The sequence below is a fragment of the Dermochelys coriacea genome, chromosome 7 (genome assembly GCF_009764565.3).
Source record: "Dermochelys coriacea isolate rDerCor1 chromosome 7, rDerCor1.pri.v4, whole genome shotgun sequence".
Taxonomy (NCBI): Eukaryota; Metazoa; Chordata; order Testudines; family Dermochelyidae; genus Dermochelys; species Dermochelys coriacea.
The window spans coordinates 82,568,758-82,593,323 of NC_050074.1; the positions used below are offsets into that span (position 1 = coordinate 82,568,758).

The 24,566-nt window shown below is 39.1% G+C and overlaps 1 protein-coding gene across 5 annotated transcripts in view; it reads left to right on the forward strand.

The window, feature by feature from the left end:
- The first annotated feature begins 2,244 nt into the window (after nt 1–2,244).
- SUPV3L1 (Suv3 like RNA helicase) overlaps nt 2,245–24,566 on the forward strand; it is a 35,257-nt gene continuing 12,935 nt past the window's right edge. The window contains exons 1-8 of one of the 5 annotated variants that reach the window (XM_043519344.1): nt 2,439–2,576; nt 3,211–3,268; nt 14,957–15,034; nt 15,415–15,522; nt 16,768–16,882; nt 19,009–19,177; nt 22,369–22,480; nt 23,632–23,709. In XM_043519344.1, coding sequence (XP_043375279.1) covers nt 15,001–15,034; nt 15,415–15,522; nt 16,768–16,882; nt 19,009–19,177; nt 22,369–22,480; nt 23,632–23,709 — 616 coding nt within the window. In that variant the 5' untranslated portion in view covers nt 2,439–2,576; nt 3,211–3,268; nt 14,957–15,000. Of the gene's footprint in view, nt 2,577–3,210; nt 3,269–10,200; nt 10,243–14,956; nt 15,035–15,414; nt 15,523–16,767; nt 16,883–19,008; nt 19,182–22,368; nt 22,481–23,631; nt 23,710–24,566 lie in introns of those variants that run through there. The other 4 variants (XM_038409331.2, XM_043519343.1, XM_038409332.2 and 1 more) reach the window with 4 other exon arrangements.

Sequence of the window (24,566 nt, forward strand, 5' to 3'; positions counted from 1 at the left end):
AAACAGCTTGTCAAAATCAATCTCAATGCGAAGAACTTCAGCCAACTTCTCAAGATCAGACCATTTTACTTCATTGTCCAGTGAGAGGACTGACATTTGTTTGAAAACAGCTGTCTTGAAATCATACCATTTCTCAAGGTATGCAATGCATCTTGAAAATGCCTTATCTGCTTCCTCCTTAAATTTCCTCTTATTAGATGGGGAGACATTGCACAAAATAGCTTGAACTGATCTTCCATAAAAGTTATCCTCTTTCCTTCTCTTTAGTTTAGAGTGAAGACTTTCCATGACACAATCTAATTCTGTACAGCTGGCATTATTGCATTCTAGCTTTCTCAGTGCTTCATAAAATACTCCCATCAGGTTATGCAGAAAGTAAACATAACAAAGAGGGAGAGACTCCTGCTCATTCTCACTGAATGCTTCCCATATAATCTTGACACATTCTTCTTCCCCCTCTGATATGAAATATGCCTTTAATGCAGGCCAGCTCTGTAGGACTTGTTCTATCGCAGGCAGAAGGGACAGCCACCTAGTTGGTACATGATGCAGAAGTTCCTTGTACTCAATTTCTACAAATTCAAAAAATGAACTGAGAGATTCTGCCTTTTTAGCAGAGGAAGAGAATTCACTATATACTTTCAGGACAAGACTTTCAACGTCAAAACTCAAAGCTTTCATGCCATTTTTAATACAGTTATGAATTACATGGCATTTGCATCCAACCTCAATAATTCTATCATTCAGTTGTTTAAGCTTCTGACAAACTGACCTGTGTTTCTCAAAATTAACAGATGCATTATCAGCTACATAAGATGATACGCAGTTTATATTAAGGCCGTTTTCTTCTATAATATTTGAAATGCGTGCAGCAATGGCCTCACTTGTCTCATCATTATCATGGTAAAAATCAAGCAAGCCATGTTTAATCCCTTCTGTCTTGGAAAAATAACGAACAGTTATTGGGAAAAACTTCCTATTTCCCTTATTAGAGGCATCTGATCCAACTGAAAAAAAGCCTGCTAATTCAAGATCATTAAGCAAAAGTTCTTGCGATTTTGGTGCCAAAACATTCTCAGTAATGCTAGTTGCTTTTGTCCGTCCACAAGACATTTTTCTTGCAATTTCTGAATCCGGTAGAAACCTTGGAAGCATATTGTTACCACATTGACTAGCATAACTTAAATGATGAACCACACCATGGTAAATTTCTCCGATTTCTGCTGCCGTCACTAGATTTACTTGAGGTGCGTCCTTTTTTGTAAAAAAGGATGCAATCTGAGGAGTTCGTTTCTGATTTTTCACAGCTTCCTTATGTTTTGTACATTCTGAATGGATGTTAACCGCTCGTCTCCCTTCATATTTAATGGAAAATGTTTGACGACACAAAATGCATTCTGCTGTAAATTCATCGACTTTACGAAGCCAGTTTTTATAGTCTGGGTCTTTACACCAGTTGTCATTGTAACAACAATAGTATTTTTTCTTCTTTACAATACCTTCAGAGCTGCTATGTTTCGAGGAGCCCTCACCCTCATCCATTTCTGTTCTCTTTTTCGAAAAGTGCGAGGCCGTTGCAGTGGAGCGTAGACTAAAGTGACCCAGACAACGCAAACGTGTTATATATCAGTTACGGTGCCCAGACTTGGCGTCATGACAAAACACAATCACACAAGGTGAAGAAATGCACGCACAGTGCACCTGTGGGGCAGGCAAATGCACATTCCCATGGCACTTAAAACCCCGGCGGGACTACTGTAGAAACTGGATTCACCATTCAATATTCATTTTCAAAGTGCCCTAGGAGTTCTGGCCCCGCTTGCTCTCAGCGGTCTCCTGGAGACTCAAGGGCAATCCTGAGCGGACCCCGGGCCCTCCTCCCCAGCCCGTAGCTAGCAGGCATCTCACGAGCCAGCACGGCACCGAGTGGGGTAGCAGGCCCCCCCTGCTTGCGAGCGCTCCCCTGCCGCAAGGCCGGCCCCGCCGCTGCTGGGGCTGGCAGTTGACACCCCAGGCAAGTCCCCGCCCTGGGCCCTTCTACCCTAATGTCGTCATTGCTAATCGCCGGCGGCAGGCCTGGCTGCCCGTCCCAGTGTTAGAGACCAAGGAGGGTACCGGGCCGGCTACTGGCGGAAAGGGCGCCGCCGGGTTCAGCATTTTCTCTCCCTCCGGATGTGTTGCAAGCCTGGCGGGGCTGTTGCCATCTTTGTTAATGGTTTCCCCATTCAGGCACCTTTCCGGGCAGCTCTGACCGGGGGCCTGTGTCACTCTGTGATGACGCAGTAGGGCCGCGCCGCCAGTTGCCGGCGGAGCGGAGGGTGTTGCGTCTATGAACCGCTGTGTGTGGCTGCTGTCCTGGCTGCCAGCCCGCCTGGGACCCTCGCCCCGCTATGCCGGCGCCGCCTCTGCCGCCTTCCGGAGCCTGCGGCACCCGAGCCGGGCCGCCGCCTCCTCGTCCGAGGGGAACGGCGGCAGAGCCCTGGACACCTCCTTGTTCGTGCCCCTGCACGTGCAGCCCCTGGGGCCGGGCCCGGAGGGGGACATCGGGGCCGAGCTCACCCAGCCGCTCAACAAGAGTAAGTGGTGCTGGGCCGTCCGGGACGTGGAGGGACCGTGCGTCAGGTAGCAGGTGAACAGCGTTTGGCGTAGTCCTGAATTGTAACTATACCAGGAAAGAAAAGGAGGACTTGTGGCACCTTAGAGACTAACAAATTTATTAGAGCATAAGCTTTCGTGAGCTACAGCTCACTTCATCGGATGCATCCGATGAAGTGAGCTGTAGCTCACGAAAGCTTATGCTCTAATAAATTTGTTAGTCTCTAAGGTGCCACAAGTCCTCCTTTTTCTTTTTGCGAGTACAGACTAACACGGCTGCTACTCTGAAACCTGTCATTATACCAGCAAATAGTCAAAACAACGTATCTGAAGGGCTCAGTCTTGGCATTGTTACAATTCAGGCCTATGCTAAACTCTTTTTACCTCCTACCTGGTGCAGAAGTCCCTCTGTCATGCTGTAGCAAGCTGCTGTTTGAATATTATCTATTTATGGAGAACTGTAGTCTCTTATTAGAAAAGTAGAGAAATGTGGTATTACAAGAACAGAAATATATAAAAAATCTTCTTCTCCTTTACAGTGTCTTCATCATTAGCATAGGACATATCTACCTGTATATTACTGAATTATTTACCTGTTTCATTTCCTTTTAACAGACCTGAGGCAAGGACCTCTGAATTGTTCAGATATGGTGATTGTTCCTTAAGCATAGTGGTAAAACAAATGTAACCAAGAATTTACAAATCCTAATTTGTCAGGATTGGCAACATATATTTTGTTGAAGGCCTACAAGGTGTGTTATAATTGGAGGAAGAACCTGTGATTTTGTTTTCTTTGCCCCTTATTTTGGAAAATGTTGGATTACCATAGTAGGCTTTTCATTGGCTAGGTTGAAATTTTGTGGGCAGTCACTTTTATATGTGGTAGCTTCATAACCTCACTATCACAAATCCTAACCAGTCTGCATCTGAAATAGTTTCTTCAAATTTCACTTTGTGGAGTGCAAGTTGTAATGCTGCCAGATGGCTGAATTTTCTCCAGATCAAAATCAAACATACCTGCTTATGAGCATTTCTAGTAAATGTCCATCTATGTTAGAAACTTATTACACACACCACTGTATCTTGGAGGATCATCTTCAGGCACTTGGGGAATCTGTCTGTGTACAACATATGAATTCTGGCTGGTGTTACAAAGCTGTTGTTATGGATTATTGTATTATGGCAAGTGTATCCTCAGTGAATGGTGAATTCACCATTTGCTGAGAGGGACTATAGCACATCTATCCCTGTCCAGTTACTGTGGTGGTTTATTAGATCATTAAATGGTCGCCTGTTCAGATAGAACCATCTTGGGACAATGGGTATGCAAGGAGGATGTCTAAGCAAAGAAGCTAGTCCTTCCATCTTCTTTTCAGGGAAAATCCTCAAGAAGAGAACCAAGAGCCCAGGTGTTGGTATGGGGACAGATAAACTCAGGAGACTATCAAATAAACAGGAAGCTTTGTCAGGACAGAGAAAGAGATGGGTAGCCTTTTGTGGCAGGTGGTCTGTTCTGGGTGACCAGCCAAGGTCAGAGATGGTCAGCTCAGATAGAAAGGTTCCAGGAGTCTGAAGAAAAAACATGAGCTGCAAGGGAACGATCGTGGATAACCCAGCCCAAGCCAAAGGAATTCTTCAGAGGAGGGAGGAATCTGAAGCATGTATATAGACCTGTATATTTCTCGTGTTAACTAAGTAAAGAACAGTTGTGTTCAGAATCCTGTACAGAGTGTCTGTTTGCTTTCACTGTCATGTACCCTTGAAGAGAGAACTTGTAAACCAGAAGGCTCACCCTTGGTGAGATTCTGGGGAATGTGATAGAGCTGCGGGGGAGGTGGCACTAATTTTAGGGCCTAGATAATTGGTCTGCAGGGTACCCTGCCAAGAGTAGTATGAGACACAATTCTGGGTCTGTGCATGCCTAGAGGGCCAAAGCTAGGATGATGCCTAAACTCTTACCAGTCCCAGCAAGCTAAGGGCACATGGGAGTCAACATTTGGTGCCCTTCACAGCAGTCTGATCAGCGTCCAGCAGGGGGAGCTTGACCAGACCTGTCATAACCATAAAAAGAAAAGGAGTACTTGTGGCACCTTAGAGACTAACAAATTTATTAGAGCATAAGCTTTCGTGAGCTACAGCTCACTTCATCGGATGCATTTGGTGGAAAAAACAGAGGAGAGATTTATATACACACACACAGAGAACATGAAACAATGGTTTTATCATACACACTGTAAGGAGAGTGATCACTTAAGATAAGCCATCACCAACAGCAGGGGGGGGAAGGAGGAAAACCTTTCATGGTGACAAGCAGGTAGGCTAATTCCAGCAGTTAACAAGAATATCAGAGGAACAGTGGGGGGTGGGGTGGGAGGGAGAAATACCATGGGGAAATAGTTTTACTTTGTGTAATGACTCATCCATTCCCAGTCTCTATTCAAGCCTCAGTTAATTGTATCCAGTTTGCAAATTAATTCCAATTCAGCAGTCTCTCGTTGGAGTCTGTTTTTGAAGCTTTTTTGTTGAAGTATAGCCACTCTTAGGTCTGTGATCGAGTGACCAGAGAGATTGAAGTGTTCTCCAACTGGTTTTTGAATGTTATAATTCTTGACGTCTGATTTGTGTCCATTCATTCTTTTACGTAGAGACTGTCCAGTTTGGCCAATGTACATGGCAGAGGGGCATTGCTGGCACATGATGGCATATATCACATTGGTAGATGCGCAGGTGAACGAGCCTCTGATAGTGTGGCTGATGTGATTAGGCCCTATGATGGTATCCCCTGAATAGATATGTGGACAGAGTTGGCAACGGGCTTTGTTGCAAGGATAGGTTCCTGGGTTAGTGGTTCTGTTGTGTGGTGTGTGGTTGCTGGTGAGTATTTGCTTCAGATTGGGGGGCTGTCTGTAAGCAAGGACTGGTCTGTCTCCCAAGATCTGAGAGAGCGATGGCTCGTCCTTCAGGATAGGTTGTAGATCCTTGATGATGCGTTGGAGGGGTTTTAGTTGGGGGCTGAAGGTGATGGCTAGTGGCGTTCTGTTGTTTTCTTTGTTGGGCCTGTCCTGTAGTAGGTGACTTCTGGGTACTCTTCTGGCTCTGTCAATCTGTTTCTTCACTTCAGCAGGTGGGTACTGTAGTTGTAGGAATGCATGATAGAGATCTTGTAGGTGTTTGTCTCTGTCTGAGGGGTTGGAGCAAATGCGGTTATATCGTAGCGCTTGGCTGTAGACAATGGATCGAGTGGTATGATCTGGATGAAAGCTAGAGGCATGTAGGTAGGAATAGCGGTCAGTAGGTTTCCGATATAGGGTGGTGTTTATGTGACCATCGCTTATTAGCACCGTAGTGTCCAGGAAGTGGATCTCTTGTGTGGGCTGGTCCAGGCTGAGGTTGATGGTGGGATGGAAATTGTTGAAATCATGGTGGAATTCCTCAAGAGCTTCTTTTCCATGGGTCCAGATGATGAAGATGTCATCAATGTAGCGCAAGTAGAGTAGGGGCATTAGGGAACGAGAGCTGAGGAAGCGTTGTTCTAAGTCAGCCATAAAAATGTTGGCATACTGTGGGGCCATGCGGGTACCCATCGCAGTGCCGCTGATTTGAAGGTATACATTGTCACCAAATGTGAAATAGTTATGGGTCAGGACAAAGTCACAAAGTTCTGCCACCAGGTTAGCCGTGACAGTATCGGGGATACTGTTCCTGACGGCTTGTAGTCCATCTTTGTGTGGAATGTTGGTGTAGAGGGCTTCTACATCCATAGTGGCTAGGATGGTGTTTTTAGGAAGATCACCAATGGACTGTAGTTTCCTCAGGAAATCGGTGGTGTCTCGAAGATAGCTGGGAGTGCTGGTAACGAAGGGCCTGAGGAGGGAGTCTACATAGCCAGACAATCCTGCTGTCAGGGTGCCAATGCCTGAGATGATGGGGCGTCCAGGATTTCCAGGTTTATGGATCTTGGGTAGCAGATAGAATACCCCAGGTCCTGGCTCCAGGGGTGTGTCTGTGCGGATTTGTTCTTGTGCTTTTTCAGGGAGTTTCTTGAGCAAATGCTGTAGTTTCTTTTGGTAACTCTCATTCTTTAACAGCTGTTTGTCAAAGACTGAGATTTTTTCTTCATTTTTAAAGATGAGCAGAAACACTTTCTAGCTGGAACATAAGTGCAGGGTTCTGTGTGTGTTTCAGTGGTTAACATCATTAACAACTAAAGCCTTATAGGGAATTGTATTCACTTTAATGCATTCTGTGCTACTGAAGCTGTTGAGTGTTGCAGGAATATTATGGAATATTGAACTCTGGCATTGGAAGAAAATAAAAGAATCTCTTGCTCTAGTTTATTTTAGAAGTCATGTACAATAGTTTTGATTCTTTTCATCTTGCATGATCCTTTAATTTATGTGGAGTTTAAATTAAAACAAAATAGGAAATGCCTTGTGCCCTTTCAAACATTTTTGTTTCTTTTCATGTCCCTATATATGTGATCAGTATTTCCCTAGAACTTCAAAGCTTTCTTTTGAGATGCTAGCTGTAATCCAGTTTTTCTTTTTAAAGTTTTTTTAAAAATCATTCACTTATTAATTCTGAATTTATTTGTCCTCTTCCACTCAGGAGCGATGTTGTTTTATCAACATGTGCCATAAAAGCCTTAGGACTTGCTAAATAAGGCAATTTTGTTGAGCTCTTGGTGCTGTATAAAACTGAAGATGACACTGGTGCTCTAAAGAGTGCAGGATCTAAATTTAAAACAGTTTTAGATACATAATGCATTAGATTATTAGATGCTGTCCTAATCTAATGTTAGTTTGGACAGTAAATGGTCTGTGCGAAACATATCGGTGGGAAGTGGGAAACATATCAAAATAATAGCATAAGAGCGGCCATACTGGGTCAGACCAAAGGTCCATCTAGGTCCTGTCTTCCGACAGTGACCAATGCTTGGTGCTCCAGAGGGAATGAACAGAACAGGGAATCATCAAGTGATCCATCCCCTGTTGCCCATTCCCAGCTTCTGGGAAACGGAGGCTAGGGACACCATCCCTGCCCATCCCGGCTAATAGCCATTGATGGACCTTTCCTCCATGAATTTATCTAGTTCTTTTTTGAACCCTATTATAGTCTTGGTCTTCACAACATCCTCTGACAGAGTTCCAGACTGACTGTGTGTTGTATGAAAAAAATACTTTCTTAATCTTACTTTGTTTGGTATTGCTTTATAGCAAGCTAAGTGGTTAGGGGAGACTTTCCAGGAAGAGACTGCATGGGCTTGGCAAATAAATAATATAATAAATAACAAAACAAAACACTGTTATTGCCACACAGAGTGTTAGGTGGAAATCCTGAACTGTCGTGCCTTCCTAAGTCTGAGGTGTGTGAAGACTCCTCCTTGAGTAGCAGCTGGAGCCTGGAATTGGCAGTGATTGAGAATTCAAATACCAGTAAACCCGAGTATTAGTATCTTTGTTACATCTTCTAGCTTCCTTCACATGCCTTTAAAGGGCAAAAAGTGTCTGCATACAGTAGAATTAGACTGAAAGGTGATAGCAAGTAGAGCCAGATAACTGACTAAATGGGCTGTATCAGTGGTCTTTATTTGATCTGTATTAGAAATGCATTTCAGTATTTTTTGTTCAAAATTATAACTTTGAGAAATGGTTTAGAAAAAACACATATAGAATCTGTTTGATCTCTAGTAACCTATGGACAGAGAACAAGGCCTATCTTGACAGATTAGTTAAATTCTTCACCTTTCCACAAATAATTGATTACTTTAAAATGGCTAAAAGAACTGATGTTTTCGTGCTCTTAAGTTTGTGAGGAATGCAATGCAAGAGCCCTCAAGCAAATGTCTGTCCTCTAGCTTTCTCTTTTCTGCTCCCAGTAGGTTCTGTACTTTGAAGTGCAGCAGTAATAGTAAGGAAAAGATCTAACAACACTTATCTTTTCAAACATTCACCCCTCTCTTTAAAAAAAACAAGAAACCCACAACCCTCAAACCTTTAAAGCTCTCTATGGATATGCTGAACGTGTACTGTGTGATTTCTTTCATTGTTAGCAGTTTTGAACATAAAGATTCTATAAAATTGCATTCTCAAAGTAAAACTCAGGAACGAGTTGTAAGTGGATTAAAAGATGTAATAACTGATCCTGTAAATAATGAGGCTGACCATTTTCCACAGTATGCGTAATTCTGCAATGAATCACTTGTTAATTTTAATGAGTAACCACTTGTAGTAGCCAAAAATTCCAGAACACTCAAATGAACATTGGCAACTTAACAATTAAGGTTATAAGACTTTGATAATGGGTATGCTGCTTAAATTTTTAAACTCTAAATTCCACACATCATGCAGTCTCAAAGATGCACACTATTAAATTTTGTGCATATTATAATTCCATAGGACCTATAGGTGCCATAGGGTTTTTATGCAAGAGTGGGTTAAAATTGGAAAGGCTATAGATTCTGTCTCCTTACATAATTTGTTTTAAGTTTTTTTTTTTTTTTTCAAACAACAAAGCTGAAGTTTGAAATATTTTCCTGGTAGTTTAACTAAGTACATTTTAAACATAGAATGTCTTGCAATCTGCCTATAACTAACTGGAAATCCTGAGTTTCTTTATCAAGTTCACTAGAGGAGGTGTACTTTTAAAATGTCTGTCCTCTCTGAGTTAGTTTTAGCACGGTTAATTGATATTTTACAGACAAGCCTGTATTAGTAACTTGGTGTTGTAGCCATTTTAAAATTTTGTTAAAGTACAAATAAATTAATGTTATAAGAATACAAATATAATAGGATTCTACTGGTGACATCCTGATCAGGAAAAGGATGTTGAAAGCACAATGTGCTGGGAAGTCAGAGGCAGCTAAGTATAATAAAACTATAAAAAAGTGTGATTTCAACTCCTTGTATATAAACTGGTCAAATGTCAGCGTGGGAAGAGATTCAGAGAAGCAATTTCCATACACTTAAAATGGTTGCTTCTTGAAACAATTATTCTTAACTTAGTTCTAAAGAACTTATGAATTGATTAAAAAAGTAATTATAGCTAAGCAACTAACTCATAAGTGACCATAATATAATTAGCTCAACATCCTTGAGGGAGAAATCATACCAAAAACTGGCACTGTGACATTAAACTTTAAAAAGGAGGTTTTAAAAATAAGAAGAAGGTAGTCAAAAAGACCCTATGTTAAAGGTGAGTGAATTTAAATCCTTTGCATGCAGTTTATTTAAGCATAGTGTAATAGTCACACCTCTACACAAAAAGGAAGCAGGAAGGCAAAGGAGAAAAAAGGGTGGTTTAATGGCAAGGTTCAAGAGGCTGTTTTGAGTGAAGCAGGTATCCTTCAGAAAATGAAATTTCAATTCTAGTAAAGGAAATAGAAAAGAACAAACTGTGTCAAGTAAAATATAACATGAAAGTGAATTGTTGAAGGGGTTTTGAAGAATAAATAGCCAAAGACATAAAATAAATAACAGGAAATATTTTAAATATATCAGGAAACCTGAGAGAGAGTCAGTTGGTTCATTGGTCTACCAGGGCATAAAAAAAGATAGACATACCAGAGAAGCTGAATGATCTTATCTTTATCTGCCTTCAGCACAGGAAGTGATGAAGAGATTCTGCCTTTGGACCTACACTTCTCAGGTAATAAAGTTGAGGTGCTGTTAGAGTTCAAAGTGTCAGAATAGGAGTTGCTAGAACAAATTTGATTAAAATTAAGAGCAAGAAATCACTAGGATTTACTTGATGGTTTATGTGCAAGAGTTCTGAAGGAATTTAAGAATAAGGCAGTTGAGCTTCTAGCAAAAATATCCAATCTGTCATTGAAATTGGCTACTCTTCAATAAGACTAGAGAGTGTGAAATGTTGAACCTGTCTTTGGAAGAAAAAAAATGCTGGCACTGATGCTCGGAATTGCAGTCTGGTGAGCTTTACTTCAGATTTAGGATAAAGGTTTAAAAATAGAACTAAAAGCACCTAGGTGAATATGATATGTTGGGGACAAACCTGCAAAGCTTCTGTAACTTACTTGGAATGTCAAAAAGCCTGTGACAAAGTATCTCACAAAATGCTCTTAAAGAAGCAAAGTAGTCAAGGAAGGAGAACTAAAGTACTGTCCTCTGACTAGAGATTGGCTAGGAGAGACAAAGTGAAGAATAGGAGTAAATAATCAAATTTTCAACTATGCTAGATTGCTCAGAAGGGGAAAGGTCAGAGGTAAATATGGGGATCATCTAAATAAAGTGCATATATACAGAGAGAGAGAGACACGAGATGAAACCAGAGGCTAGATCTCTGTGGGTATTCACCCATGAAAGCTTATACTCCAAGACGTCTGTTAGTCTATAGGGTGCCACAGGACTCTTTGCCGCTTTTAATAGATAGGAAGATGAGGAGTCCCTAAAGGTGATGCTGAAAAAACAATTAGAAAGACAGAATAATAATCAGGAGAACAGAGATTCATGTAAGTGTAGAACGTAAATGGTGAGTGCTCAATTGTGCGAAAGACAACAGAAAGATCAAGAATAATTAAAGAGATGCTCTTTGACTTAGCTGGAAGGAGGTAATATTGTTTTATTATGTAGCCTACTATCTAAAGGTCCCAGTTAGAGACCTGTCCCTAGGTGATGTACAGACATTAAGGCTAGATCTGTGCTGTGGACTTTTACTGGCACAGCTGTATTGGTCAGCGGTATGAAGAGTTGTGATCCCTGACTGACAGAGTTGTGCAACAGAAGTCCTTAGTGTAGCTGTAGCTATACCAGCAAAAGTGCAGTTTTGTTGGTATATCTTGTTCCATGTGTGGGGGTGGTTTTACCACACTGGTAGAAAGTGCAGCTTTGCTGGTGTAGCTGTGCTCACAGTAGGAGCACTTTGCCAGTATAGTAGGTCAGTATTCCTTTAATAGTAAAGTTCTCCTAGGGAAGACATGGTCTTAGGCACAAGATTCTAATTGTGAGGGAAAGTAGAATAGTTTAGGCCAGGTCTACGGCACAAAGTTTTGCTGGCATAACTGCATTGGCTAGGAGAGAACGTGGGAGAAAAGAAATTACACCGCCTAGCTGACATGGCTATGCCAGTAAAACCTCCAGGGTAGATGTGACTATGGTGACAGAGTTCTTCTTTGGCTTAGCTAGCAACCTCCGGAAGGTGGTGTTACTGTGCAGGCAGACAAACTTATTTTGCTGGCTTATGGTGCATCTACACTTGGGCTCTGCTGGCATCATTATATTGGCCAAGGCTCTGTAATGTAAACAAGCCCTTAGAAAGGAAGAGAGTGTGCTTAAAGTCAAGAGGTATGGTGTAGTCCCAATGCCTTACTGTTTAGGGTAGTAAATAACACTGACCTTTTAAGTTTTGTAACTGAATTTAGATTCATGGATGTACACTTAATATTTGACATTAAGTATATCTCCTGCTCTCCAAACTCTTCTCAAAGCTAATTCTGGAAAGTCCAAAGAGGAATTTAGGGGTTTCATTTTTTATTTTTATTTTTTGAGAGAGAGCACTCTAGGGAATAAAATATTCTCACCGTGCATTCATAGTTGGTTTGAGTGCTGTTCTAGTTCTAGTTCACTCAGGGCTTCGGGATTGGTGCCACTGTATTGCATTTTCTGTTCAAAGTTGTGTCCCCCCCCCCCCCCCCCCGCGCTGTTCTGCTGGTACTCTGCCTTTGTTAACTGATGCTGCAGGGTGCAAGTTACGGCATTCAACTGTTGCAGTCTGTGCTGGCACCATGAGATAAAAAATAAAGGCTTGCAAAAACGTGGCTGATGGGAGTGTGTACAGATTGTTGTACCAGTTGTACTTAGTGGCAAGGTCAGCTCTTTCATAAAATATTATTATTATTTTTGTGAGCTCAGAAATGAGGCCCAGTTGTCGTGTAGCTTGTAAGGGGGATCTTGAAAGTAAAATTTACCCTGTAGCTGCCCAGAATGCTTAGCTTTTTCTCTTGATTAGTCATGTTAACGTTTACAATAATATTTAGTTCTTCATGTTTTCAGAGCTTTAGGAATATTAGGTACGAGTAGCAGTAATTAAAGGATAGATCATGAATGTCTGGATAATGGGCAAAGCATGTCTAGTAGAATGAGTGCCATCTTCTATTCAGTTGCAGATGGAAGTGCACTATTTTTGCCACCAGGGCTCTTAATTTTTAATAAGTGCTAAATTCATACCTGACATAAACAGATGCAACTCTGATGTAACCCTGCATCTGCCTTGTAGAGTTAAGGGTTATTACATTGTTCTTAGCTTGCTTTCTGATGTTTCAGTATTCTTAGAATGTATATATCTTTTGCATTGTACCATGTGCTACAATAGCCAAGTATATTGGGTAAGTTGGAGTGACTGCTCCAACTCTAGATATATTATCTTATATTGGTCTGACCATTTTTATTTGGATACTTCTGAAATGGATGAACTGCCTGTTCAAGAAAGACCTAACACTTAGCTTTTGTTATTAGATGTTTAAAGGTAGTGACCCTTTATTTTAAAGGTAAATGAGGTTTTAATTTGTAATGGTTTTAAAATTATAGTACTGCCAGGGCTGGTAGAATTAAGATTAAAACCAGATTTCCATTTAAATTTATTTAGGTTTATATCCTATAGCATGGGGTCTAATCTGGTTGGAATTTGGGATTTGTCATTTTATACACTGAAAAGTTTTCTGGCTGGTATCTTGGTTCTAAGTGTTAATCTTCCTAAAACAACTCGTTCTTTCCTTTTCCTCCTAAACCCTCAAATTCAAATATTGATCTGTGAATTCTCTCCTTGATTTTTTTCTCTTCTTTTTTTTTTTTTTTAAACTAGGGCTAGGGGGTTGAAGTGATGGGAATGCAATGAATATTATTTGTGTTTAGACTTCCATTACTTGAAGTATTTGCAGTCATGTTTAGCAAACTATAAAGGGATGACTGCAGAGAAGGGAGAAATGCAGAACAATAGAGAAGAAACTGTTGCCTGAGTAAATATGTAGTCAGGTTTTCATAAACCACTCCATTTGCCATATAGGCAATTAACATTCTAGTCTTCCTTTCTGTTAAGTTAAAGGGAAGCTGTCAAGACTGGTGCCTAAAATTTGTCTGATAATTTCTGTTTAGGTTTGTAAGCATAAACATTGTTGTGCATGTGTGCACTATTCTTATGTAGTTCATATCCTGACTATACAGTATTGCTTTTTTAAAGGACTTTTTTTATATGCTATCAATACTCTACTTGCTCAAAATAATCTGATGGGCAGAGTGGAAGGATAACATGATGTACATGCTTGTCACTTGACATGATGTATGTGCTACTGAGCAACTGGAAGGGAAATCAGCTAATAATACCGCAACTCCTGTAGGAGCCGTATTGCCTGATGGGGAGAATGGTCAGAGCAGTAACACACAGCTCCGTGCAGCATATCCCTTCTGATTTAGGTGCTGTCTTTCCTATGGACGTGTGGGGTTGGAAGCCTTCATCCCCCCGGTTCCTCTTTGATTCTTGGTGCAGTCATCTTGAGGGGTATTTTCCAGGAAACTTTTTTTGGTGTGAAATTTGTAGAATTTTCTGTCTTCTGCCCACTACCAGCTGCAGGGGAGGCTCCAGTCTTCTCTTAAATATATTTCATTATTATATATTTAAAAAATTATTTAGCAGTTTGGAAAGTGGCATATTCTCTTTGATTGGGCTAACATAATGTTAGTGTCATTATGTTTGATCAAAGAAGAAATAAGTGATTTGAACAAGCTTTGACAAAATCTCCAGATTAATAGGAAACTAAGTGGTCATGGTTGTGTGTGTATGTATGTATGGGATGTAAACCATTATGCTTTGGGTCACAGCCTACCATTAACTAACAAGAGTAGTAACTGTGCACTAGAGGCTTACTTCCACCTTCCTATAAAATATCTGAGATGGGCTTCTGTCAGAGACAGGATACTGGACTAAATGGGTCACTGGTCTGATCCAGTATGGAAATTCCTCTGGAATCACTTGAGATGACTGCCATCTCCAGTACAAGGCTCAATGTCCGTTGTAATTAAACTTAACAAAAGTAAGTGTGTGTTCATGACGACAAGCGCTCGTTTTTTTTACAAACATTTAGACCCACATTTTTTAAGGTGTTTAGGTGTTCTGCTCAGTGTGGCAAGGCCTAAATAGACCGCTTTCAAAAATGATTTAGGAGCTCAAGTACCACTGACTTTCAGTAAGACCTAGGCTGCTAAATCAAGTTAGGCAATGCCTAAATACTTTTTAAAATCTGGGCCTTAGACTGAGTTGAACAAAATAATTGTAGTCTTTCTTAATTATATTTGAGCAAAGGTTAATCTGACATGTCAATTAAGTTAAGAAATTCTAAATTTTTATCTTACAGGTGAAGTCCTGAAAATCTTAAATAAGTTTTACAAGCGGAAAGAAATGCAGAGACTGGGAGGAGAAAATGGACTGGATGGTAAGAAAAATGTAATTTGTGGCACCAACTATATTTTAAAATTGAAGTTATTATCTGGATGTTTTTTCTTGTGTTTATTCCTTTCTAGTAGAATAACTCACACACATTGTACATCAAACAAATATGTCCTCTTGGATTTTGCCTTATTTTTTAGCTTTTTTTAGCAAAACTATTACAGGCAAACCGTATTGGCTGAGCAGCTTGCTTTTCTTTTTTAATCTGAATGTTTGTGTACAAAAGATCTGAATAAGATATATTATGAAAAATATATTATTTCTAGTTAAGTAACTTGATTTAAATTGACATTTTGCTTGTTCTGTTAGGTATTTCAAAGTGAAATTTTGTATGTAACAGTGAAATTTTTTTCTCCCCTTCCACAGCTCGTCTTTTTCACCAAGCATTTATAAGCTTTAGAAAGTACATTATGGAGTCCAGTTTCCTGAGTGCTGATGTACACATTATTCTAAATGATATATGTTGTGGTGCAGGCAAGTATATAGAACATCTTTTAAAATAAAACTTAGTTCGTTAATATTTTTACTTCCTACTCTGGTTTGTATAAGGATAAAGAAAACTGGGTCTGAATCTATGAGGTGCTCAGTGCCCTTGAAGCCCACTGAAGTGGGAATGGAAAGAGTGGAGGTGTACTTCACTTTGTGGGATCTGGCCCTTTACCCCTTATTGCTCTCCAGACCACCACGAAGATGCATATCCTGAAGTACATCCCTTCCACAAAAGTATCTATTCCTTGCAAGTTAAAAATTTTAAAGAAAAAGACTTGATGGCCATGTTTGCTTTTTCCATTCCATATATTTTTTCTGTTACGGCTTTACAACTTCTATGATCTTTAAGGGGCTGTTTGAGAATATTCTGATGGATTACTGGTTTTCATATTGCTTACTTTCTCTTGATTTTTTTAGATGCTGGAGAGTATACTTTTGATCCTTTGCTGTGTTTCTTTAGTGTGTTTTGTTGTTGTTGTCAGTACTGACACTGGCATACATGTTCTGGTAATTACATTCTGCACCAGAAGTAGTAATGTCTGTGCCTATGAAGAGGAGATGCTAGCTGATGGCTATAGAAGCAGCACAAGAGTGCACGCAGCTCTACTTTAGTATATGTTCTACAAAAACAGTAGAGTTGCTTTATTTTTAAATGGTGGCTGAAGTGTTAAATGTGACAGAAGTTCTCTATACTTGAAATATAATTTAACCTACTGTACTTTAAATTATGGACCCAACATATTTGCTAGCATCCTTTTAAAATTTTCATAAGCTTCTAACATAGTATATGGTGACACATAAAATATTTGTCAAAGCAAGTTGAGGAATGAGCTTCACCCCCTAACAAACCTATACATGAAAGTTTCAAACGCATCTTAATTTTAATACAAAATACTCAGTTATGGTAGTCATACCATTCTAATTGAAGAGCATCAAAAATAAATTTAAATTTTTATTTGATTTAGCCTAAACAAATCATCCTAAAAATCTGCCTATTTTGGAAATCTTCTTGTAACAAATTTTAGTAAGATGCTGTGGAATAGCCAAAGTCACTGTACTGAAGTTAGATTTTGTTTTCTTGGGGTGTTTTTTTTATACTAGATTGTATTACATCATAGGCTTAATGAGTCCATATTATTATAATACTTTTTTCCTTTTTTCAAAAAACTCATCTCATGAACCCATATTCCTTAAAAGTAGCAAACTTTCTTAAAAGTGTTTGTCTTCCAGGTCACGTTGATGATCTCTTTCCGTTTTTTCTGAGACATGCTAAGCAAATCTTTCCTATGCTGGACTGTATGGATGATCTGCGCAAGATCAGTGACTTAAGATTGCCACCCAATTGGTTAGTGTATTTAAGTGTCAACTTTCATATTATTGCTGTCAGTGACAGCAGTTTTCATGCTAAAGACTATACTAATTTCATTGTCTGGAAGATGTTGTTATAGCTAGTTATCAGAATTGATACTGTGCATACCAGGCTACTAGTATCAATACAAATTGGAAATAATGTAGAGCTAAGAGTAACAGGTTTTGATTAGACCAGTACGGTTTAGTAGTTAAAGCTTTGTTATGCAATATCTAAACCTAAGATGGAGCTCAGGCTCATGTCTGTGGTTGTCCAGTCTTTGGTGGGTAATGATTTCAGAAAAACGTGCAGAACCTTGAAATCAAGGGTCATAGTGACATAGAATCATAGAAGTATAAGGCCCAAAGGGACCTTGAAAACTCCAGTGCAGCCTCTTGCACTGTGGCAGGATCAAATAAGCCTAGACTGTCCCTGACAGGTATTTGTTGAACCTTTTCTTAGAAACTGCCAATGATAGGGATTCCACAACCTTCCTTGGAAGACTATTCCTGAGCTTAACCATCCTTTATAGTTAGAAAATTTTTACTAATACCTAACCTAAATTCCTTGCTGCAGCTTAAACACATTACTTCTTGTCCTGTCTTCAATGGCTGTGGAGAACAATTGATCACCATGCTCTTTACAGCAGCCCTGAACATATTTGAAAACTGTCCCCCCCCCCCCCATGCCCGGTTTTTTAAACATTTCCTCATATATCCAGTTTTCCAAACCTTTTTATTATTCTTTTTGCTCTCCTCTTGACTCTCCCCAACTTGTCCACATCTTTCCTAAAGTGTGGTGCCCAGAATTGGGCAGCAGTGCCTAGTAGAGTGGAACAATTACTTCCTGTGTCTTATATACAACACTCCCGTTAATACACCTTGGAATGATATTAGCCTTTTTTGCAGCAGCACTGCATTTTTTACTTTTATTCAATTTGTGATTTGCTGTAACTCCCAAATCCTTTTCAGCCGTATTACCACCTAGCCCAGGGGTTCTCAAACGGGGGGGTCAGGACCCCTCAGCGGGTTGCGAGATTATTACTTGTGGGGTGGCAAGCTGTCAACCGCCACCCCAAACCCTGCTTTGCCTCCAGCATTTATAATGGTGTTAAATATATAAAAAAGTGTTTTTAATTTATAAGGGGGGGGTTGCACTCAGAGGCTTGCTATGTGAAAGGGGTTACCAGTAAAAAGTTTGAGAGCCACTGACCGAGCCAGTCATTCCCTATTTTGTAATTGTGCATTTGATTTTCCTTCCTAAGTGAAGTACTTTGCCCTTGTCTTTATTGAATTTTCTCTTGTTTAATTCAGACCAGTTCTCTAATTAGTCAAGTTTGTTTTGAATTCTAATCCCATTCTCCAAAATGCTTGCAACCCCTTCAAGCTTGGTGTCATTTGCAAGTTTTATAAGCACACTCTCTGCTCCATTATCCAGGTGATTAATGAAATGACACATTTGCTGGAGAGTCAGGTATTGGCAAGAGTTGTTTTTCTAAGAATAACCAGTTTTGCAGATGCTTTGGACCTGGGCTTCATGACACAAAAGTTCAACCATGGCTATCAGATCACTTTTACAATCCTCTTGTGCCAGGAGGCAGACTTCTTTGATGTGATGTCTGTTGCTATCGGTGTTCTTTGCCAAAGAATTACAATTAAAATGAGAGGGCTTCAGTTATGAGATCGCTGTTCCATTATCCAACATTCATTCTTTCTCCTCCCCTGTTGAACAATTTTAACTTGTTGGTAGAAACTACCTCTATATAAAGCTGTCTTTTTTGCTCATATTCTATTCAATAGACAGTAAGTCAAAACTCTAAAAAGTAAATAAAAAGAATGCAGTAGTAAGACAATAATAGTAAGAATATTATTTGTTGACAACAGTATTCACATATTCGACTTTAAACTTTCTGAAATGGTCAAGAGGTCGACTAATATTTGGGGATTATATTGAAACCTCTTTGTACTTTATTGAGTTTAAGAATTATCTCCTCCCAGTCTTTTGTTTTATTAAATGACAATTTAAAATAAATGGACAAATAGCACAAATTCTCTTGGGATTTCACCCAAATCTGTATCTGGATGATAGATTATAATTATTTTTGTCTTTGTTTTGTGTTTTAGGTATCCAGAAGCCAGGGCTATTCAAAGAAAGATAGTCTTTCATGCTGGCCCTACAAATAGTGGAAAAACGCATCATGCTATCCAAAGATACTTGGCAGCAAAATCAGGAATATACTGTGGTCCATTAAAACTGCTGGCCCATGAGATCTTCCAAAAGAGTAATGATGCTGTTAGTATGTTACTTAAGCAATTTCTCTTCAATTTTACATGCATTCATGTCCTTATACAAAATATTTTCTTTTAATAAATGTAAGTTTTTAGGGTAGTCTTTGAAATATTCTGCTAAAATGTAGTTTTGAATTATGATACTGTCAGTGTGCAGTAATACTAGTGATGCACAGAAAGAGAAGAAATGGTGTCCAAAGAACTTCATGCGTGTAGCAGTGTATTGCCCTTCAGTCACTGGTTCACCCCTGTGCTTACATTGGCTCTTGCTAGCTTTCTTGTAGGACTGTCTGGGGAGTGGAGATGACTGCCTCTGTTCCCCCTTGACTTTGCATTAAGGCAGCTGTCCATGGACTGTGACCTTGGGAAAACAAGGGCAGTGTTAGGTTGGGATGAACACCGATTGACATATCAGAAAAAAACACTTAATTCAGGTTACCTTAAATAATAAAATTTTTTTCATTAGCAAATTACAGAAATAGAAACATGCAAGAAAAGGTGATTTTTATATAAATCACTTTTTTTGGGTCACTATGTAAAGAGGTGTTAGATTTAATTGGAGAAGTGTTTTTAAACCATGAAAACCAAAAGTAGTCGCAAGTTCATTTCTTGCCTTCCAGCTGCCACATTATGTGCATCTCCCTGCTAAAAGCCCTCCAGATTGGTGGACCACTCCCAGGAGCTTGTTGCATGTATTTGCAAGGAAGTACTTGTGTCAAGGATCACCATGTCTATAGAATTTCCTTTCTTTTTGGTGTGGAGGTTTATCCATTTCAGAACGTCAATAGGGGAGGGCATTGCTCTCTAGTCAATACATAATATAGAATTATTTATTCCTGTTATACAACAACTTGCTAAGCTAGTTTCATTTCTATTCAAAGTAGCTACCCTGGCGTATACTAACTTCTCTCTTCCTGTTTTAATGTTTATATTCGTATTAGTGGGCATTGACTAAAATGTTTTACCCACTTGCAGCAAATGCTTTGATTTAAAGGGCATTGCTATGGTGTTGCTTTAGGTGGCTTGAATAAGATTTCATTAGCCTCGATGATTGCCTTCAAAATCTGTGTAGGTCTTTTTCTCTAGTCTGTTTCCAGCTGCATAGAAGTTGCAGGGAGGCAAATAGAAATGGTATTACAAAGCATTAATTTAAAAGACTAAGTATTAAAATCACCAATATTTATATAGTAATTACATATAAATCTGTAGTAGTGATCTGTCGGTAAAACATGCTGAGGTTTGGTTAATTCTTTAACAATAGTGATTTTATAATTCTCACCATTTTAATTTCTAATATATTTTACATTAATACGAAATTCTAATCTCTAGGACCAAACATCTGCCTTTGAATAAGTAATCTGAAACCATATATTGTGTGTGTATGTATATGTATGTAGGAATGCATGTATGTGCACCCCTTGTTAGTGGAGTTGTCATGAAAAATTTCTTTAATCTGTTGAGGATTCTTTGTGCTCAGCATATTGTATGTTGTTGCTAATATGATTAAAGCATATACTTCCTGGGGTTGGAGACATACAAAGTTAAAGCGTAATGATACTACATTGCAGGAACTGGGGAGTGGGGTCAGGGAAGAGCTTCTGATTACAGAAATTAGTAGTCTCTAAATGTTGCCTTCCACCTATTAGAATGTAATTGAACATATTAGAACAAAATATTTACTGTACTCCATTGTCTCTTCTGTAAATTACTTTGGCAGGGATTTCTCAAGGATAAATCTATCCCTACTCTAAAAGAAATCAAACCAGAGATGGTAATCCACTAGATCACAGGGGTGGGTCGGAGGGAGAAAGATATTGTTAAGATAACTTATTTTATTTAGATTTTGTTTTAGAGGAAACTATACCAAAGTTTCGTCCATTTTGATTGACTTTTAAAAACACAGCACCATAAGAACTGTAACAAAATTGAGCCGAAAGACACGTTACATCCCTCCCTTGTCCTACCACATCTCATTTAATCAATAGACAATGATCGATACAATTTAAACCACCCATCAGAGAGAAATTGTATCCTCAACTTCCTCCCCTCCATGTCTAGAAGGTCAACAAAATTGGGCTCTATCTGACCATGTATGTAGGAATGTAGTATACTTGGGTTTATTTCTGTGACATACCAGCGAACAATTCAGATATGAACAGGTCTGTCACCCCTGCCTGGCAACCTTTGTTAACTTACAAAGCCTTGCAAAAGTAGCTCCCACCTGGGCCACTCACAGTCGTCCAGCATGCAAACCACACTGCATGTCCCTGTGTAAGTGCAACCAGCCAGCCGCACTTAGATTACATTCTGGCTTTCACCAGCCTTGGTTATACACATGGTGACCCCAGCACGCCTCCAATCCCAGATTTCCCCCAGAAATGCTCCAGTACTGCTCAGCCCTCTCCTGGACAGTACAAAGTATTTTAAATCTGTTATTCTTTAAAAGGAACAATGTGCCATCTTATTATCTCAGATAGTTATTCAGACACTTTAAATTAAACACACTGGATTAGATAACAGTGAAACAAGTTTATTAACTACAAAGCGATTTTAAGTGAGTAAAGTAATGAGGCATAAAAGTCAGAAATGATTACAAGAAAAATATAGGTAAGATATTTACTAATACCAAACTTCACTTCAATCTGATATAGTTTAAGTTTCTCATCACATGGTTTCAGCAGTGTTACTGACCAAACCCTGTAGATCAGGACCCCACCCCAGAGTCCAACAAATGCTTTCTTTGTTGCATGAGATGCTGTGAATGCAATGGGCAGGGCGAGAGGGGGTGGTGCTTTGGGGTGTTTGTCCCTTATTTTTACAGTTTCAGTCCCTCTGTTGAAAAACATTTCCAGCTGGGCATGAGGAGACAAAGAATCTATGTGAAAGGATGTTTCCTGTTGGCTTTTTCTCACCTGTTTGAGCTTTCTTTGTTTCCCTTCCTGCTTTGACTCTGTTTGCTGCTTCAATTAAGCAGAGCATGCCTTCCTTTGTCTAGGACAGATCTTTGGCCCAAACTGAGGTTTTCAAATGCTGCCTTACAAGATATGCCCTTTGCAAAGATTATTACATTAGTTTGTAGGGTGTGAATACAGGGGTACAGTCTGTCCCAATTTCCAATTTTTTTTTCTCTTTGGGAAATATTCTAATTCTATTTTTAAGAGAGTAATTTAACTTCAACTTTCTTAACTTTTTTAGAGTGTGCCATGTGACTTGGTAACGGGAGAAGAGCGTGTCCTTGTTGATCCAGAAGGCAGACAAGCAACCCATGTTGCTTGCACTATTGAGATGTGCAGTGTTACTACGCCTTGTATGTATACATGGTTATTTTCTTCATATACATGCATTTCTTTATATGCAATGATGCTTACACCCCTATGTTGAAATTATTAATAATATTTAAAATTATTAATATGGAAAACTACTAAACACTAATTTAGCCATAAATTCCTTTATTAAATCCAGAAGGCCAAACTTGTACAATTGCTCTAAACATGCTTATTAGTTAGGCTTTTTAGCCAATTTACTATATCCAAAAAGTAACAAAACATTTATAAGAATTTGATCAAGATACTTACAAACAGGCTGTTAAACCCAGGAGTTCTTAGACCAAAATACATCGGTTCCAGTGTGGTCAGGCAGGTATTAGCAATGAACCCTTTAAGAGTTTACCTTTTATATCCTTTAACAAGTAAGTGATGTCATTGCCAATTATTGACTTCAGCTAAAAACAATTTGAGACAATTCACCCTTATTTCCAGTCTTAGTCCAGATAAGATTTACAACCTCCTTACTTCTCAAGGCCTTTCCTCCCCTCCTTGCTGTCCAACAATTTTCCCATTGCACCTGAGTTCACACAGGCTTTAACACTGGTTTGTGGGTTGGCGAAGGGTCATGTTGGCTCATTTAAAGACAGTTTGTCTGTGTTTTATTTAAAACCACCTGCAGTCACCCCTGTTGGTCAGAGGCATTCTTTTTAGAAATGTCCTGTTATCTCATTAGTTATTCTTTAAACAGACATCTTCCCTACTTTATTCCTTCTGGCCTTACCACTTATTATTTTCAAGGCCTTCCTTCTACTTGCTAGGCAGGGTGTTTCTTTACAGTACACACACATTTTCTTAACCAGACGTAAGCTAACTCTAATTCTTTAATTTCATATTTATCCTACACCCTGTAAGAGGTTAAACTTAAGCAATTCATTCTCGTCTTGCAAGTGCTATATGTATTCTTATTTTTAATTTAGCAATTTCTGACCTCTGCTAAGCACTATCATCTGAGAGTTATTAAATCTGGATACTCTCAGAGCAATCTTAGAACGCAGAAGAGATTGAATTTGAATAATTCTTGTAGGAAATAACTTTAATTATTTTGTATTGTGCTTCTTGGAAATGTTCTTTCATAGGTAGTCGTGCCATCTAGGTGCTTTTCACCTAGTATCTTAATTTTCTTGTTTTTAAGATGAAGTGGCTGTCATTGATGAAATTCAGATGATCAAAGATCCGGCTAGAGGATGGGCCTGGACCAGAGCACTTTTAGGTATGCCCATCAGTGTTGAAACCGAGCCAATTTACATTTAATAGCCAAGTGTGTTAAACTTACCACTAATTATGTTGAATGTGTTTTGTTGTTTGTTTACCTGCTTGATTAGTAGGGAAACCTCATTTTATCATATAACCTACTTATTAGACTTTTGTAGGTTGAAACATTGTAATTATAGGTAATACAGCAGAATTTTCATTTAAAATTTAGTGTTAAATGTGTGCTAAGTGGCAAATAATAAACATTTCTATAATCTTTTTAATTTTAGATTTGGCTGATTATCCTCCCCCCCCAAAAAAAGGGGGGTTTAATTATAAACCAAATTTCTTGCAGGCGAGTGTTTTCAGTTTTATGGTTTTTTCAATTGGAACTTTTGAATTTATTTTTTTGTCTTCAAAAACTGGAAATCTCAGATTTTGGGGTTTTTCTTTCCCCTTTCTTTCGCTACTGAATTTATCAAAATGTTTAAAAAAACAACATTCCTCTCCCTTCTCCCCCCTCCCCAATTTAGAGTTAGAGTGTAAAAAGGAAACTGTAACTTTTCCATATTTGAGGAAATTTTGAGAAATTAGCGTAGAAGAGTTAGTTTCATTTTTCCTTTTACAAGTGAAGCAGTGAAACCTTAGATATGTGTTCCCATGTTGGGCAAATACGAAAATGATGGCAAGGCACCAAGAGGGTGTAAGGAGAATATTAACTTCTAAGATAGTTATCAGATGGATGATTTGACATTGTATAATAGTTGGTAAAGTCAAGAATTGCTTCATTAAAACTTAGCAGTGTATATAGTGGTGGTTTAGGCAAAGGCACAAGCAAAAGCTACAGTGACTATGGATATGTAGGAAGAAAAAATC